Source organism: Oxyura jamaicensis, chromosome 2, assembly GCF_011077185.1.
Source record: "Oxyura jamaicensis isolate SHBP4307 breed ruddy duck chromosome 2, BPBGC_Ojam_1.0, whole genome shotgun sequence".
NCBI lineage: Eukaryota > Metazoa > Chordata > Aves > Anseriformes > Anatidae > Oxyura > Oxyura jamaicensis.
Genome location: NC_048894.1, coordinates 107,654,617 through 107,673,448, shown reverse-complemented (window position 1 = coordinate 107,673,448; position 18,832 = coordinate 107,654,617). Strand labels below are relative to the sequence as shown.

General features: G+C 37.3%; 1 protein-coding gene across 2 annotated transcripts in view; it reads right to left on the bottom strand.

Annotated features, from left to right (window-relative positions):
• ARHGAP28 (Rho GTPase activating protein 28) overlaps positions 1-18,832 on the bottom strand; it is a 78,733-nt gene that overhangs the window by 6,244 nt on the left and 53,657 nt on the right. For both annotated transcript variants that reach the window (XM_035319484.1, XM_035319485.1), the window contains exons 5-13: positions 17,375-17,532; positions 12,921-13,086; positions 12,715-12,806; positions 11,273-11,350; positions 7,877-8,039; positions 6,352-6,434; positions 3,972-4,169; positions 3,120-3,263; positions 343-497 (exon numbers count right to left, since the gene is read on the bottom strand). In XM_035319484.1, coding sequence (XP_035175375.1) covers positions 343-497; positions 3,120-3,263; positions 3,972-4,169; positions 6,352-6,434; positions 7,877-8,039; positions 11,273-11,350; positions 12,715-12,806; positions 12,921-13,086; positions 17,375-17,532 — 1,237 coding nt within the window. The remainder of the gene's footprint in view (positions 1-342; positions 498-3,119; positions 3,264-3,971; positions 4,170-6,351; positions 6,435-7,876; positions 8,040-11,272; positions 11,351-12,714; positions 12,807-12,920; positions 13,087-17,374; positions 17,533-18,832) is intronic.

Below are 18,832 nucleotides of genomic sequence, written 5' to 3'. Positions count from 1 at the left end.
GTTAACTATTATTACTTTACAGAAATAAAATCGTCAGCATTTTATGGGCAGATGTAAGACAATTTCTTTGTATTCTTTATGTGTAAAGCCTATATAATATATGTTTCTGGTGGTGGCATAACAGAGGGCAGATTGATTCTGTGTGGGAGCCAATTATTAAGTAAACTATAAAGAATAAAATCAGTGGTTAAATTTTCTTTGACTGATGTAACCATGAATTAGCAATTTTAGATTATAAAAAGAATTATTGTAACACAATGAGTCTCTGAAAAGGGGACAATCTATTCGTTAATGGTTCTGGCATTGCTGTTCAGGAAAAACAAAATGTTCCGTTTTACCCACCTGTTTTCACAGTGGAATCGAGCCAGGATGTCTTTGGCTTTTGTTTGGCTGTTGAGTTGAATTGCCATAGAGACTTTTGAATGCAGTGGAGCATAAACTCTTATCACCCCCTCGGGTATGTCAGACTGCAGGTATGGGGGAAAAGTGACAGCTCCCTAAAGTGAATATTCAGTAGAGTAAGTCTAAGGCACGTGTTACTGTAACTCCGATCAGAAGCAGTTCTGCAACTCTTTTGAGGTTGCTTGCAAAAATCACAGGTGTAGATTCACTTAATTATTCAAAAAATATATTTATAATAATATAATTGCACATTTATAGATACAGTATGGTAAGATACAAGACAAAGACAAAAACTTCTTGCCAAACATCACAGAAATGCATGCAGAATAAAGTACAACCCTTGGATTTTAATTGCTTGCAATAATAGTTTGAGTCAAGTTGTTATCTGAGATTTTTAAATTTATTCTCTTAACATTGGTTAGTGGACCAACAGCTTATTTAAAAATATGTAAACATGTATTTAGGAATGCCTGTTCTTCCCTTAAAAGATGAAAATTTCTCGATGCATGAAGATCCAGTTCTCTGTTTCCACCTTCTAGAGCTTCAGCTACGTCGAAGTTTATGTAGAGTAAAATATTGAAGTACCATATGGTTTCCGTTAATTTGCAGTTTGACCTTGCGTAGGGTTCAAACAATCATCTATGAAGTTTATGCACTCTTCCATGATTAATGGTAGATAAATCAATTAGCAAGGTTTGCATTCCAGTGCTAATCCAGTTAATACCATGCTGAGCAGAGCACAATAGTCTCTCCAGTCTCTGCCGCTGTGTAATTTAGGACATCTGAGACCTGGGGTTTGTGTTAAGTGCTCTCAAAATTCAACTCAGTTATCCTAACAGAGTTTGCTTCCAATTTACCCTTCATATTTCAGCTACCTGCCATGTCTAGTCTCCCTTTTACTAGATGCAAAACCAATTACTGTGATCAATGAACTTGTCTTTCCGAAGGTTCAGGGCTGCCGTAATGGGCTCTCTTCAGAAGCTCTCACTGTGCTTGCTCCAGAGTGAGGACAGTTATGGCACAGAGTAGCCTAGGCCTCTGTTTTAAACAAATACTTATGTCTGTATCTGCATCATAAATGTATATCATCTCCACAGCATATTTCAGACAGTGCCAGCAAATGAATTTTCCAAAAAGCTGAATTAGCATGTATTCACCATTCATACATATCCTCTTTCAATTCTTTTCCAAATGCTCCCTTCTGCAGTTTCTCCGTTGTCTGTGTTAGGTGGTTTATTCTCTGTTTCTCACAATCTCTTCATACCACTCCTTCCTACTTTGTCTTTTTTCCTTCCAGACTATTCTTTGATATCTTTAGGAGCCTCAACCAGTTCCTTGATTTCTTCTCTTGTAATTCACTAATCTCCATTCTTTTAAATCACCATGAATGAATGTAAAGGCCCTCTGTCTTCATTACCAAAGGTAGTTACTACATGGAAGTACCACATGAAAACTCTTATAGGAACTGCATACGTTGCACACGTGCACAACTTTCTGTGTTGCCTGGTTTATATGTTACACTTAACATGTATGTTCATCTTACGTGTCTGATGAAGTAGTGTTCCTCAAGTAAGTTCTTAAACTCTACATCAAGTTGGTGGAGAAAAGCTGGTGGCTTTAAGACAACCAGAGGAAGATTTTTGTATCAGACTTTCCTAAGCTTGAACTGGACCTGGAGCTCCAGAAGTCCTCCAAGGTATCCACCTCTCTTCTCGGACTATCTGGTGAACGCAGACGTGACAACTACTTCATCAGATGCTTAAAATTTAGACCTAGTTTTGGTGTCTATGTAGGGCAAACTGGATTTTCTTTCTGCTTAGGAAGTTAGTGCAAAGCTGTAAAACCAAAACTTGCAAGGAGGATATCAAGTATTCTGGGCCAGAGCATGGGTAAGTAGAACAACTAATATGGACCATCCTACTACTCAGCTAGAGATCCATGCATTTGCAGAATATCTACTGTAAAGGACAATCTACATATGATCATTTTCTTATAAAACAGGTATAAAAACATCACGTGTGTAACAGTTTATAACTTGGAAATTTAAGAAATCATTCTGCGTGCATCAGTTTTCTCAATCAATCCCCAGCGTTTTGTCTTATCAAAATATTGGGATGGGAAGCACATCTTTCAAGATAGCTCCCAAATCACAGAATCACAGGATGTTATGGATTGGAATCAGCTTATTTGTATGGCAAAATACACAAGCTGTTGTCTGACTGGAAAGTTTAGGGACTTTCTATTTTAAAGGTTTGTATAAAACCCACTATTCTAAAACCTTCACTGGTTTTCTCTCTTAAAATACACATGATTTACATGTAGTTGACCATAATTTCTTGAGAGCAATTTCCTTGATGTCTGAGGAACTACATAGGCAAATAATAATGTTGACAATTACTTCTATGGTGAAAAGAGAATATATGGCAAATGAGATGCAATAAACAAACTTAAGTCAGCCACTTAGAAAGGGCAAAGGGGTGGATTATGTAGCAGATTCAACAGAGTTAAGGAGAAAGGCAGAATGAAGGTCTGATGTTGGTCTAACTCACCCCAGATAGCAGCACTTAGAATAGAAATTGAATATGAAGTCATATTTAAAGAAGCAGTAGCTTTATAACACCTCTATGGGAATTTCCTCCCCACACCCCAGAAGCTTTTATGAGATAACAGAGGAGGGATGTTAGTCAAAGCTGACATTTGAATATATTTTATCACACCTCTGGTCTTTCAGGTCTCTCCCGCTCCATGGTCTTTCTCCTCAGAAGTTTTCTCACTCCTTTGTCAAACATCATCTGCCTCTTGCTGTTGTTTATTGCTGCCTCATTCATTTTTCTCACTTGGGAAATCAGGAAGGATGGGACCTAAAGGGAAGAAAACAGAGCTTAGAATAAACAGTTGATTTTTCCCCCTCCTAAAATTGGTGTTTGGTCTTCAAAAAGTTATCAAATTTCATACATCAGAAGCTCTATTTATTACCACAAGATACATGGGTTTCACAACTCCCTCTAACAACCCACCTTTGGTAGTTCATCTTTCATTCCATATCAATCTTTTTAGTGATGTTTGCCGTGGTAGGAACTTTATTAGGAAGCTGCCTTTGCAATCCACATCATAACTTCCCTTTTTTACGAGGAAAAGAGTTAAGGCTGTCATCATCTTCACACCAACTTTCAGAAGTCTAGCAAGTAGTATACACTTTTGGCCCATATGTTGATCGACTAGACTTTAAACAGTCATTTCATTTGATTCAAGTGTAGATATCTCACCTAGGCATCTAGATTAAATCATTCCCCTATACATTCTCCTATGAAATAATTGGTATGGAATAGGTACCTCTACAGGGCAATTCATGCAAAAGGGAATGTCTTAGATAAGCAAGGTAAATCTCCTTCCAGAAGTACCTGCCACTTTATCTAATTCTAGATATGTAAGACTCCAGCCAGTTACTAAAGAATAGTTACATCTTTCTCAGAAAGAAGCTCAGTTTAGTCAATTTTCTACAGTTCTGCTGTATATAGTAAAATCCTTCCCTGTACTGGTACCATAAAGAGGGAACCAGCATTACTCACTGTCCACAGGATGTCCTGGTACCGAATTAAAAGCCGCACAATATGCGCTGTGGTGGCAGCTGCTTGCATTTCTTGTTGGTTTGCACGTTTCCCTTTGTAGATGAAGAGGTTTGGTGCAACAATCATAGAAACATTCCACAAATTCATTTTATTCTTTCCTTCATTAGCAACCACCTTCTTCAGGAACTGAAGAAAGGCCTGGAAAAACAACACTTATTTTGATAAGACACAAAATATTTTACCCAAATGCACATTTTCAGATACACAAGCTATATGGCCAGAAAGCTGATATGTTTGCACTTGGAGGTGAAATTTAGGGATTTTGTATTCTAATTTGGATTTCTTGCTTTCACAGTTACAACATCAACCACAGAGAAATAGTTCAGCAAAATACACTTTAATAAATCATGTACCACTTAGAGCATAATCCCAAATCCATAGAAGTCAAGTATACAGTATCTGTGGTAAGGCTGTGGTAACCCTGTAGTAGAGGACAGATAGAAGGGTTTTGCAATGGAATAATTAAATTCTTCATAGGTTTCAAAGTGTCCATTTTGATCTATTTGGTCAAGACTTCATATGTTACCATCATCAGGGTGATCAGCCGCTCTTCAAATGTACACCAAGTCCCATATGTGATATAATCTGAGGCACTTATGCCAGCAACCCCCAGACTTTTGTTCTGGGATAATGAAAGCAAGAAGCACTCAGTGGTTATTCTCTGACGTCACTTCTGCACATGCATGGCAGACTCAAAGGAAACTCGTTTCCCTTTTGGACAGTTTATTCAGAATTTTACTTGTGTGACTGAATAGGATGGATTGTAACTGCGGTTAGAGTTGGGGTCTCCCAGTGAGTCCTTTTGCAACACAACACCACTAAAACCACTATATTTGTACCCTGACATTGCTATTGAAATATTTTTTAAAACCAAGGCATTAAAAAACAGAAAATGTGTTAGAGGTTTTTCTAAAATCTCATTATAGATTGCAAGTAGAGCCACACTCAGATATGTCATCATTTCTATTTTAGTATAAAAGCCTAGCAATAATTAAAGCCACTCTTCTAGCATGTTCTGCGTGTAGTGCTCCATTTCTGTATGGACATTTTTTACAAGAAATAATTCCCATTGTTCACAGATGACTGGCAAGACATCTTAATGCCTTGCATCTTAACACTTGGAAGATGGTTGTTATTCACATCCTACACCCATGAATAAATACAAATAAAGTACCTGGTTTCATAGAATCATATAATCATAGAATTGCTTGGGGTGGAAGGGCACTTCTAAGTCCCCTACCTTGGTCATCAAGGGACATCTCCCACTAGACCAGGTTGCTCAAAGCCCCAGCTAAACTGGCTTTAAACACTTCCAGGAATGTGGTATCCACAACTTCTCTAGACAACCTGCTCCAGTGCCTCACTATCCTCAAAGTAAATATTTTTTTCCTAATATCTAATCTAAATCTACCCTTTTTTAGTTTAAAGACATTACCCTTTGTCCTATCACTACACTCCCTGACAAAGAGTCCCTCTCCATCTTTCCTGTAGGCCCCCTTTAGGTACAGGAAAAGTTCATAAAACTATACCTAAACTAACCAACAGTTCTTCTTGGGTTGGGAACCTGCAGGATCTTGATGAGCAGGGGACCTCATGAAACATCTGAGGCTCCCCAGTAACTCATTTACCCAGGTTTTCTTTAAGTGGAAACAAGTCCAAAGATCCAGACTGTGTCTCTTAGGATCAAGGCACAGCTCCAACCAGATCTGGGAGCTCCCCACTACCCCAAATGCTTGTAGCCATAGTGTTTGTATCAGGGAATGGTGTAGGGTTGTGGCCATGGGTTTGTGAAACAAAACTGCTGAGGCTGAGGCCCTGACATCCATGCTGTAGATAGATATTTCAGGAGTTTTTACTTTGGATTACCTCCTTCAGTCTGGTCCAGTGAACTGGAAGCCCTTCAGCCCTTGGGGTGTACTAGGTGAGCTCCTTGGGGACAGCTTCTCTTTTAATTTCAACCTAGAGAATTCCAATTATACAGAATCCCCAGGAACTGAACCTTCTTTTCCCAAACTATCCAAGGAACATGCCTCTTTTAAAAGGACTCTTCAAAATAAATGATGTCTGGGAGCCATTTACTAACATTTGGAGTTGGATACCTTCAGTAACTATTTATAATTGCTTGCAAAAGAAATGACAGCTAGGGAATTTGATCACCTTTTCAAAGAAATCATAAGAAACACAGATGAATACTTTCATGGTGCAACATCTGATTGTTGATTGTTAAGAGAAAAACAAACAAACAAACAAACAAAAACTGTCTCTCATTTAGAAGTTAAAGGCACCACAGATGGCAGGTGATAGCAAACAAAGAACTTACCTTGGCTGTGTCCCTATTGGCTTCAGGCAGCAGCATGATCAACAGATGCAAAGCTTGGAGCTGTAACTTGATCTTGGAGATTTCTAAGAACACAAATAATTGCATTTTTCACATCCCAGTTACAATTGTTTTGTACTAAAAACCTGGTTGGTCAGCAGTTCTAGAAACACAGCAATGACTGACCAGTTCAGATAAGCATGCTTAGCTATTGATTAACAACAACTTTTTATTCCAAGTATAAATTTGGTTTACTGAGTGGGTTTTTCCTTAACATCTGGGATCTTTGTCACAGACAGAGACAAGGCTATATAAAATTCTGTCTAAATAACAAGGACCCAGTATTTTTCTGTGCTAAACAGAGTCCTTCTGATATCTGGGTCAGAATGTGTTGTACAGGGATCAAGTACTTTCCACTCTTTCAAACTGAAATATATATTTGTTTTCAGAAAATTTTCTTACTAATATTGTTGATTTTTTTGCTGAATGCTTGTGTCATTAGAGTGAACATTAATTGTTTATAACTTAAAAAGTATTTGTTCCAAATCTAGAATTGTAGCTAAATGTCAGGTACAAAATACCTTAATGATTTTTGCGTGGAGAAGATGGGAAGGGAATACACTAACTTTCACCCACTTGAATGAGGCTGGGGGAAAAACAAAGGTGTGATGTGGGTAGTGTGAGAAAGATATTAGTGAGAAAAATAGTCACTTTATTTTGCAGAGATACCTCCTGTTCAGTCTTCACCACACTGGAAAGTGATCGTCACTGCATGCAGTCTGGGACTCATAAGGAGCATACTCAATTATGTGAAGGATGCAGCAAGGAGTCACCTCTCTGTGCCCTTTAAACTACCTCATGGAGACATAGAAAATTTGGCTGCAGCCTTATATAAAGGTTCTAACTTTTCTGTACCAGTCTGCCTAATAAATTTACCATCCTGATAGTCTCACTCTGTCCTAGCTCAAGTGAATTCACAATAAAGTCAATAGGTATTGCAAGGTACTACTGCATTCTTCCTGGAATAGAAACGAACAAAATGTACTCCAAATGAGACAGCGTGTGTACACTGAAAACAAAAACAGATGGCCTGAAGCCATCTGTGATCACATACATCTTGTATGAATATTCTGACCTCAGCATAAACTTTAAGAAAATTAATAGATCTAACAGAATATTAACTAAAAGGAAGTGACTTGAACTTACCTTGCAGAAATTTTCATTTATGAAATCTATGATTTATGTGAATTAGCCTACATATGAAAGACTTTGCTCAACCATTTTTTGTTCAAAGGGTTCAAATCTCATAATAAACAGTTGTGTCAATCACACAATTAATCTATACTATAGGCTAAATACACATTTTTTTTTTTTTTTTTCATTTAAAAAAGAATGGTTTCCAAAAAATTAAAATTTTTGGGTAATGGGTTTTTTTTTTTTTTTTTTTTTTTTTTTTTTTTTTTTCTTTTGACTTCTGCACTGCTGCAATTTATCAACATCAGTTTATACAAACTCCTTTTCTACTTACTTTCCACTAAAGTGATGAAAGCAGGCAGATATTCCACTGTGAAGAGCGGGCTTGGGAGTTCTCTTATAAACATTTTCAGCAGTCCTGCTGCATCATTGTTCCGTACTTGGTCCCAGTCAAAAGTGTCTTCATAAAATTTTGCCTCCAGTTCTTGATGAAGATTCTGAAAGATAAGAGGAACATCTGACCTTCAGTCATTGTTTCTGACCTTGCAATCTGAGATCACTTCAGAAATCTTTTTACAAAAAACAGGCATGTTTACACCACAGTTGAATTAAAGTAGCCCTAAACAAGTAGTGGTCCTGGTACAGCTGTGTGGAGTTCAGAGCAGGTTAACAAGACAGATTCCTGGGGATATTTTGCAATGCAGGCTAAATTTTGTTTGCTATAGCTAGATCTCTGCCAGTGACATACTTGACATATTAAAACACTCATCCAGAGGTTTTGACCCTTAAATCACAATGGAGTTGCACATTCTTCCTCACTGCCAGTGAACTTGATAGACAATCTGTTGGCATCCTGGTCCAGGGGCCTTGAGCAAATGGTTTGAACTTCATGACTCCCTGTCTTTAGAAGGATATTTTATTTTAGGTTAGTGATAATTAAATCTGATCACTTTGTAGAACAATGAAGATACCAAATTATCATCAAATTATCAGAAAAATACACTTGATGCATGCTAATAAAAAATAATAATAAAAACAAACAAACAAACTCAAAAGCCCAAGAGAGAGTTCAGATAGAATTGATTATACTGTTTTGGGTGCATATTTAATCCTGTTATTCTCCATGTTAGCATCTTGCTCTATAACCGAGGTATATTTAGCTCTGGAGAGTAACAAATCAATATTTCATATGTGTGTGAATGGGAAATATTCAGTAAGGTTCCTCTTAGGAGGAGAATTTGGCTTCAAACCCAGATCACTGTTTGGAAAATTCAAGCTCTGTCAAAAAAAATGTTGGCTAAATAAAATTGAAGGAGGTTCTTGTAATATAAGGATATCCATAAATAATACAGCTTTCACAATTATTACTGGCCAAACACTGCCTTCTCCATAAGAAGCCCGTTATTTTTTTATTTTTTTATTTTTTTTATGAGACCGTTTTTGACAAAATACATCTGTAGCTGATATTCAGGTTTCAGATCATGCTTTTGTCAAATGTATATTACTACTATGCAAAAAAAAAAAAAAAAAAAAAAAAAAAAAAAAAAAAAAAAAAAAAAAACAAAAAGCACACACAAAAAAATAGCCCACTTGGACAGAAAAGCTTTCAAAAATGAATTCTGTTTACCATGCCTCACTTGAATGGAAGGAAATTACATATCAAACATGGTCACACATAATGAAGTGAAATGGCTGGCACAAAAGGAAATAGAGACTCATTCAGGATTTGGTATATAATGTTACAATCTCATTTTTACTAGCACATTTTACTTCTTGTAATCTGGGCTATCTCAGCTTCCTCTATTCACATCCTTTGCCCATAAACCATACAAACACCTGGATTAAATTTTCTCTTGGTAACTGACTGGGAAATGTGGAACAGAACTCCTCACCTTATCAAAATCACAAGAGGAGAGGAGAACTGCTCTCTATTTTTCTGCTGAGAAAGCAGTAGAAATACAAAGCAAAATTTTTGAAACATGTACATATATGTACATACATGTACATATATGTGTACATATATGTACAGGCAAGAATATATAGAGATAGATATTTATACATAAAAACATACACACACACACAGACATGCATCTAAATGCTTTCAAAAACTTTTTGGCCACTTTTTTACCATGGTTGATCCCACAGTAGATTATTGTGCATTTTTGTTTCACTGGAACTTTTGTTACAAACTAGATTAGAGACTAGATTAGAGAGGAAAAGTTTTATTTATTTCTTCTATTCTTTGTTTTATAGAAGAGTAACCTTTAATTGCTTCCATATGCCTTTTCTTTCTCCAAACAACACTGAAATAAAATTGGAATGCCCTCAAATCCTAATGTCATAATAATGTATGAAGGCTTTGAAGGATGAAATCTGGATCTACTTTGAGAAAAAAAATCAAAAACAAAAAACAACAACAACAACAAAAAACATCAAAACAAAACCTCTCTCTTGCTGGTTGGTTGTTGGACGTTTGACTTACCACCCAGTACAGGAAAGTTACAGATGAACCCATATCTCATAGCATCTCCCTGGGTAAAGGCTATGAATAAGGAGTGAACAAGACACAGCACAGTACATGCAAAGAATAAGAAAGTCATTTAATTAGGTAGAGCACAGCCCTGTTGTGCAATCTCCCCAAAGAGATCAGAGAAATTTGAGATTGTGTGAAATAATACTCTAAGTATTTATATGAAAAAAATGAGGAAGCTGACAAGTACAGGACAAATTAGGAGTTGTCTTCTTCAAGACGTGGCACTTTGCAAGGTACTGTAAACTTTTATCAATCCAGAAAGACAAAGGGATTTGGGATGCCACTGACTATCTTCAGTGCATTTCACATTATGCTGCTTTTTCTTGTACAGTCATTTTTGATGATATCCAGCCCATCATTGTTTAGTAACCCCCAACATTAGTCTTTGTGCATGTGCCACAAGGCTGAGCCTTCCTGCTTCAGAAAGCAAGAATAGTTATCTTGAGGGTGAGAAAGTGTGAATGGGAGGTTATCACAATTAGAAGTTGCTAGATTTGGATTAAAAAAAAAAAAAAAAAAAAAAAAAGAAGCTTCAAAGTCCAGAAAACAAACAAACAAACAAACAAACAAAAAACTTAATTCCCTATCTACCCCTAGCACAGGTTTTCAGCTCTTAGAATTGAGTTTGTCTGTGGAGAAACACTTCCAACTGTTACTGCACTGTAGAGGCAGAGCCAAGGTTACCAGCTAGCCTGTGTTCATGGCCTGCAAATAGCCTGTGAAAATACAGCATTCTAGGCTGCCAAACAATGAACACAGGCCAAAATTCTCTCACTTGGAACATGAAATTGTAAGATCACAGAAGACAAATTAGAAATAAAATGACACAAAGGTTAAAATGACATGGAATAAGATCTTTATCTTAAGTTAGCTCAGCTTGACAACTCTGGATTTCTGAAATAAATTAAAAAAGAGATAAGATCACAGCAATTTTGGATGACAGAAATAAACTGAAAGTATCGCTCAATGTTTAGTTCAATTCAACATCAAGACTATGCTTTATATAGAACATTAACAAATGCAAAGCAATAGACCACGTGCTCTGTGATTTATTGGTTCCCAAGAACTAATCTGACCTTCCACTGGTAGGACTGGAAATGTTGATCTACACACATCAGTATTTATGTTCAATGTGTACTGTGTTATTTGACATAGAAGCTGTGGTCCAGGAGACAGAAAACTGGCACAAACGTCTACCTTAACCCTGGAGGCAGATCCAGGCACTCGAAGAATTCCTTCAGTTTCTAAACCAGTTTCCTCAAGCTTGAGCAGCAACTGAAAATAAAGCAAAACCCAGGAAAATACTCAGAAGTATTTAAAAATACTGCTTTTTTTTTTTTTTTTTTTTTTTTTTTTTTTTTTTACCTAGGTCTCCTTGAAACTAACTTTAAAAAGATACATTTCTAAATAATTTGCTAATGAAAACAAGCCAGATCATGTAAGTAAGCCTTCCTAATTTGATCTCTATATTCCTGACCCTGAAATCCGGCATATGGAGAGTACGGAAAACTGATAACACAATAGGCCCCTCTGTCCTTGATTTGGGACTTGGCACTGCTATAGAACAAGTAACCCATAAATGTATTAATAAAAGGGCAGATACACTGGGTTAAACACAATGGTGTTTTGAAGGAAAATTAACCTCAGAGAAATGTTTAAGTCTCTCCCTGAGGAGCACAATGGAATGGATTATAGATAACATATGTTTCTGGGACCTGAGAACTCAGATTAGAAAATGATCACAGGATATTTTATTTTGAAATTTCTGTGAATAGAGCAATAGGCTTTGCACTCTATTTTTTTATTTAAAAAAGAAAAAAGAAAAAAGAAAAAACTTTTAATAGAAATTAGAATGAACAAGAACAAAAAATCCCTTCTTAGTATTTATTCATATATCTCTGAAGTTTCACTACCAGCTCTACTTTCTGTCCTAGCTGTTGGATCCTTCTAATTTCCAACAATAACTTCTCAAAGGACACATGAAGCTGCTTGCAAAGCCATGCAAATATTCAAGATCTGTCAGTCATTCCTGTGACATTCCTTGCCACTTCCCCTTTTCTAAGTATTTACATTGAAATTTGTTGTAATGTCAAGTTCTTGTAAATCTGTGTAAATGTATGTGTGGTTGTGTCTGTGTACCTGTCTCGAAGACATCTACTGGATGTCAGTATATTGTCAAAAGACTTATATAAATGACGTTTATCTTGTCATGAAAACCTGAAAGGGAAGATACCACAACCAATCTGGAAATAATAGCTAAGTAATACCTGCAGTTTGAATTCACATGGAATTAAAACTTCTGAGAGAAGTCATTTGTGCTACTTCTGCACACACACACACATTTTCCCTGCCTCTCTAATTTAATGAGAAAGGGAAACAGAAGCCTGACATTTGTTTTGCAAGGTTTACTGTATGGTGCCACACAACTACAAAAATTGAAAGAGGTCCCCACCATAGAAAAAATGCAAAATAAAAAATAGTTGTCTCTGTTCAAAACACAACATACATACAGAGACCTGTAGAAGACACCTTGAAAACTGCAAAGCTTGCATCTTTTCTTATCTGATGTGTGTTCTGAGTGTCAGTGCAAATGATGGAAATGCCAATCTTAGTGGCTTAGACGGTCACGTTATACTCACTTTTTGGAAGATGAGGGGAACTTTTACTCCAGGAACCTTCTTTTGATCATTCTCCAGCAGCACTGTGAGAGGAACTCCAAAAAGACCATTTTCTAAAAAATAACAACAACAGATGTGAAAGAAAGCAAACACAGCCTTGTACGTGTCTTTTTAGCAATGCTGAGCAGTGCCCAGGTGGCTGCCATGCAGATACCATGGTACAGTACCTCGTCCCCGCACCCTCTCTGCGCGGTTCCTCTTCAGCTCCACTCCCAGGGCATCGTAGAAGGCTGTTAGCTCAATCAATGAGAGGTAGCGGATCTTTTTCATATCTTCAGGAGAGAGATCTCCAACCTCTGTCAGTCCAAACCGGCTTTTCCGAACAATGAATTTCTACAGTAGAGATGGTTTTCATCTTTATTTGCACTAGAATTAGCATGTGAATTTTTGTTTTTAAAGAGATAATCGTATTTGAAAGGAAGTCAGGGTAGATGGGTAACAACAAAGAGCTAAACTGCAACCCTGTGTATTACCCTGGTATGTTGATATAACTTCCATCCACCTGAAACATAACTTAGTTTCTTGCTTACCCTGTTCCTTTGCAGTTCAACTGGTGTCAGTGGAGCAGAAATGTTAACCTCAGTGCTCTACCTGTACTCTGGTCTGGAAGAATGAGTCACATACTAACTAAACTTTGCCCAGTTTTTGCAGTATATTACACTTCGCTTTGGTTCTTTCTCCCCCAGAGTGCTTTTAATTGTTGATAAAGTAACTGACCCATTTCATCTTAGATATGGTTGCATATCCATTGGTGGTGGGAGGGATGAATACGTCTGCTATGCATATTACCACTCATTTATGAGGTCTTAAAGGGGAGTTCAGACTAAAGCTCTGAAGAAAGTCCAGGAATAAAACCAGTTAGTCCTGATACCAACTTGACACTTACTGGCACTTTTTATTGCTCAAGTAACATGTAGGCATAGAAATGACTCCCAGCAGATAAGAAATAATTTATTCAAGTAGGTTTGAACTAAATGATACTTAGTAATATTGGGCATGTGAATATGTCTACATATTTTAGAAGCTGCAGTGTCATGGACCAGAGCCAGAAGTATTGCATCACACCATAAGCATTTGTACAAATGTCAGAAAGAACTAATATCCATCAGTTTTTGACACGATTGCTAAAAATAATAACAAAGTATAGTATAAAGCATGCCTTTCAAAGCACTGTGGAACTTTGGTGTTGTATTTTATTTTTTTTTTTAATTTAGTTGTAGTTCAGACTAGTAATTATTAGTCAGAGGTACAAATAAACACCATTGCAAACAATTTCTTCCCTTCAGGGAATAAAACAATCTTTAAGAATGTTTTGCTTCTGGATATTTCTTCCCAGTCCTCCCCTTTTTAAACAAATTTGAACTTAATATATTTAACCCAACACAGCCAAACATACTATGGAAAAGGCAGGAAAAAAAAAAAAAAATTACACCAGATTTCAAAAGTAGAAGACAAAGGACATGTAGATCATGTAGGCTGGGTCCTCCTGGACTGCACTGCAAACAGCTTTTCAACAGGGTTAATCATAACTGGGGAGCACAGGAAATGGAATAATGTATTTGCATGATGTTTGGGGCATTTTAGTCCAGAATCTTTATTCCCCAAAACGCAGCAAGTCTACTGTTACTCTTATGCTGAGACTTGATAATACAACAAGATCTATATGAATCATGGCCTTCTGAAGATAAGCAAAAATAATTTCTTTGTCTTTTCAGCCCCATTGATGTACAGCATCCAAAAGCACTGTAAATCATCTTGGGGAAAAAAATTACACAGTATATATGTATTTCCTGAGGGGATGGAGAATAAAACATAGAGAATAACAAAGTCTGTTTGCAAGCACGCTTACCAAGACAAAATGACAAACTCTCCAAAACTGATTAAAAAGGGTAGCTACAATAATTTTTCTTATTGCCTGGTCGATTTCTAGGGTCATAATAATGTGATGCAATGTTAACACAAAGTTTGGGGCTATGCTTCTTTGTTGTGTCTTCTGTCATAATTTTCCAGTGATTTTTCTTACAAAACAGTGGAGTCACGCTATGTAGCATCAAAGATGGCTGTGGTGTTCTGAAAATTAAAGAACTAGTATTTTGACTAAGGATAGTGTCTGATATAGTTTGACATGTTTTCTCTGTATTTATGGTATACTATATAGAATTATATGGTTTACTTAGATAGGTCTGAAATGCTTACTGACTGAAAAATCTTTGGCTAAGTCGCATTAATTATGTTTCCATGTTGGGGAAATTGCATGTAACCCTATGGGGCAAGTGATGTTGAGTTTTCTCCTCTGGAAGCTGCAGAGGACATGGTATTTTATGACATAATTTCTCTACATGTATCTCAGTATATGCCACCCATGATGCTGATTATACCAGCATGCAAGAAAGCTACCAGAAAAAGTATGACTTTAGTCTGTCCCTTTTGGCCCACCTTGAAGAAGTTGGGGCAGTCCTTAAGAGCACGGGTGACTGATCTGCATAACAGACCAAGAGGTAATTTTTTTGCTGGGTCCCATTACAGTCTGAGGAATTACAGGAAAGTACTCCAGTCCAAGCCAAGAGCAGCCAGTTGCTCGAGGGGAATGCTGTGGGAAATGATGTCAAAAGCCTTACTGAAGTCAAGGTAGACCACATCCACAGCCTTTCCTCCATCCACCAAGCGCATCACTTTGTCATAGAAGGAGATCAGGTTCATCAAGCAGGACCTGCCTTTCATAAACCCATGCTGACTGGGCCTGATCGCCCTGGTTGCCCTGCAAGTGCTGCGTGATGACACTTGGGATAATCTGCTCCATGAGCTTCCCTGGCACTGAGGTCAAACTAACAAGCCTATAGTTTCCCGGGTCTACCTTCCAGCCCTTCTTGTAGATGGGCGTCACATTTGCTAGCTGCCAGTTAACTGGGACCTCCCCTGATAGATAAGATTGCTGATAAATGATGGAAAGTGGCTTGGCCAGCTTTTCCGCCAGTTCTCTCAGCACCCTCGGGTGGATCCCATCCAGACCCATCGACTTGCATACATCTAAGTGCTGTAGCAGGTCACCAACCATTTCCTCATGGATTGTGAGGGCCACATTCTGCTCCCCATCCCCTTCCACCAGCTCAGGGTACTGGGTATCTAGAGAACTGGTCTTGCTGCTAAAGACTGAGGCAAAGAAGGCATTAAGCACCTCAGCCTTTTCCTCATCTCTCATCACTAGTTTTCGCCCCACATCCAGTAAAGGTTGGAGATTCTCCTTAGTCCTCCTTTTCATGTTAATGTATTTATAAAAACATTTTCTGTTGTCTTTAACAGCAGTAGCCAGATTGAGCTCCAGATGAGCTTTGGCTTTTCTAATTATGCATCCATGGGTCCCAAATAATCAACGGGGCACATTCTCTTCCCTATTTGTCACCAGTTTTCCTGATCTATCAGCTGGAAAGTTAGTGTCAGAGTGGTTGCAGAGAACAATTAGTGTGTGTGTGTAATAGTAAAGGCTGGGGTCTGAGGTTTGTTATTACAAGGAGCAAGGAGGAACTCTTGGTTTGTGAGGCATGACAAATGCAGAGATAACCTTATTCTCCACTGGATGCCAAGTTAACCACACCACAGAAAACAAGCAAACAAACAAAAAAACTAAAACACAGGGATTTCATACTAGTTGTAATCTTGTAATCTCTTTTGTATCTTATCCTTCCGTTCAACAAGAAAGTTTAAATCTGCATCTAAAGTTCTGTTTCCTTGGTGGTGCCTGAGATAGACAACTATATAATTCTCAGACAATACAATGTCTGTGTGGATAACAACAATTTTGGATTAGTTCAGGACCTGAGAATGCCATAACATTCAGGAAATGCTTCCAAATAGCTGTTTCAGACATCTCACTAAAGAGGTGATATCTGGAGCATGATACTCATGCTCCAGTTGTCAGTAATGGAAGCTGTGAAGGCTGATGAAAATAGAAAACTATCTACTGAATTCAAGGAATAATTCCAGAAAATGGCATGACTGCTCACTGTAGATCTTGTTGGATGATATGATATGGTTAATTTTCTTTTAGCTGTTCATGTAGCATCTCCTAAAGTGTAATTGCATAGAATATTGATTGGAGGCAATCAGTACTGCTGCAGGACTAAGGCTTTCTTTCCCCTCCTTCATCTGTGGAGCAATTTTAAATCTATGTGTTAACAAAGGCAGATAATCTGTGGGGGAATAAAATAGGAAAGCAGACCAGTAATGAAAATGATTGCTGATATTAGTACCAGTAACGACTTCATTTCGATATGAAAAATGTGCAGGTGATGCAATATTTGTGGATTGAGTTACATATAATCATTTGTGATGGGTACGTCTGAAAGCCAGGCTTAAATATCCAGTTTATCTTTGTTACCTCTCTGGGAATCGGTCATAAACTGTAGGCAAGCATGGCAGGATCCATAAAGACTTCATATATGGATTTGCCATAAAGAACACATTGCAAAGGACAGATAATGTACCTTAACAGCCTCCAATGTGCTGGGCATATAAAGCAGGAAATTAATGGGTAAAAAAAAAAATACACAAAACCAAACCAAACCAAATAACAAAAAAAAGCCCACCCACAAACATTGAGGAAATATACAGAGAATAAACTTACAGGCAAAGCAGAGTCTTCCTTTTTGAACCTCTGATTTTTTGTCCACTCTCGGGTTTTTGGAAGGACTGTAATGGATTCTGAGAAAGAGACCTCATAGGAGAGCTCTTCTGTTACGGACGGGCTGCCTTTATCTAGTCCACAGTCTAGACAGCTATTAGCTGAAAATAAGGGATACGGCATATGAACACCGAATGTATGCTTGCATTCAGGACATTAAAAAAATTGAACCAAGATGACAAAAATCTTGAGAAAATAATAAAGGAAGTGCTTCAAAGAGGAATTTCAGTGTAAAACACAGCATGTTCCTGTTTTGTCTGGAGGAAATAACCCCTTAGAAATAAAATCCTTATTTTAATTTTAGATTATTTAACTTGTTGCTTTTTGTGAGAAAGATAGTCAAGCTGGAACTTCCTGTTTATCATGAATTATCAAGTTTTTGTACTCTGTCCTTGCCTGTCCAGGCCAGCAAACAGTATTGGCACTTGTGTGATGAACAATTGAGAAAAAAAAAAGTATCTGACAGAAAAATGTTGTTGACACATTTTCAGGTCACTGTTGACTTATCTACAATCAAAAGATGTTGTGCATATATTTTATATGCATTGTGCATACATTTTATATGCTCACACACATATGTACTCACATTTCTCACGGTTGTTAGTCTAGGTGTGTAGCACCAAAACAGGACTCAATGTGCAATTTTACAGTTTGCAAAAACACTATTTTTACTGTAATTTCTGATAGATACTATGAAATGACTTACTGTACAACTCTGAAATTTATTTGGCTCCTGAAATCAGTGGATATCAAAGGAAAATTTCTGAGATCAGTATAGTCAAGTACAGAAAAAAACGTATTGTCATGGAGTCCAAAGTGTGATAATATACATGAGTTCCAGTGTTGCCAACTTTCATGACTGATCTCTCACATTTCAGGACAATTTTACATTTTCCATTAAGGTCCAGGTCCTAGACTCATGCAATTGGAACAAGATCACAGTTTCCATTGAAAGTGATATAAAATATCAGCCCCCAGGACTGCAGAGATGAGTTTACTGATGTGACCCAAATGCATTCAAAAGCCATGGAAATCAGAAGGTGAATTAAAAAGCATTATATATTTCATAAAAAATTGCATTCCCCATGATTTTTGAATCATTTCATTTACAGATAACTTTTTTTTTTTTTTTTTATTTTTTCCCAACACATGTTGTAGCAACATTTATTTTGAAATTCTGGTATGAAAAAGGTAAGCCTGGCTTCTGAACTTTGGCTTCAGACGTTACCCAATGGCCAAGGAATTTTAAGATGCTTTCCATCTCTCTTTCCATCCTTAGACCTGGTATCACAGACTCTCTGCAGTGGCCCTGGCCATTTGCTACTTAATCTGTTCCAATACAACTGCTTGAGGGGCAGAGTATCAGTAGAACAGTGAAATTAACAGCTTTTGCAACCAAGG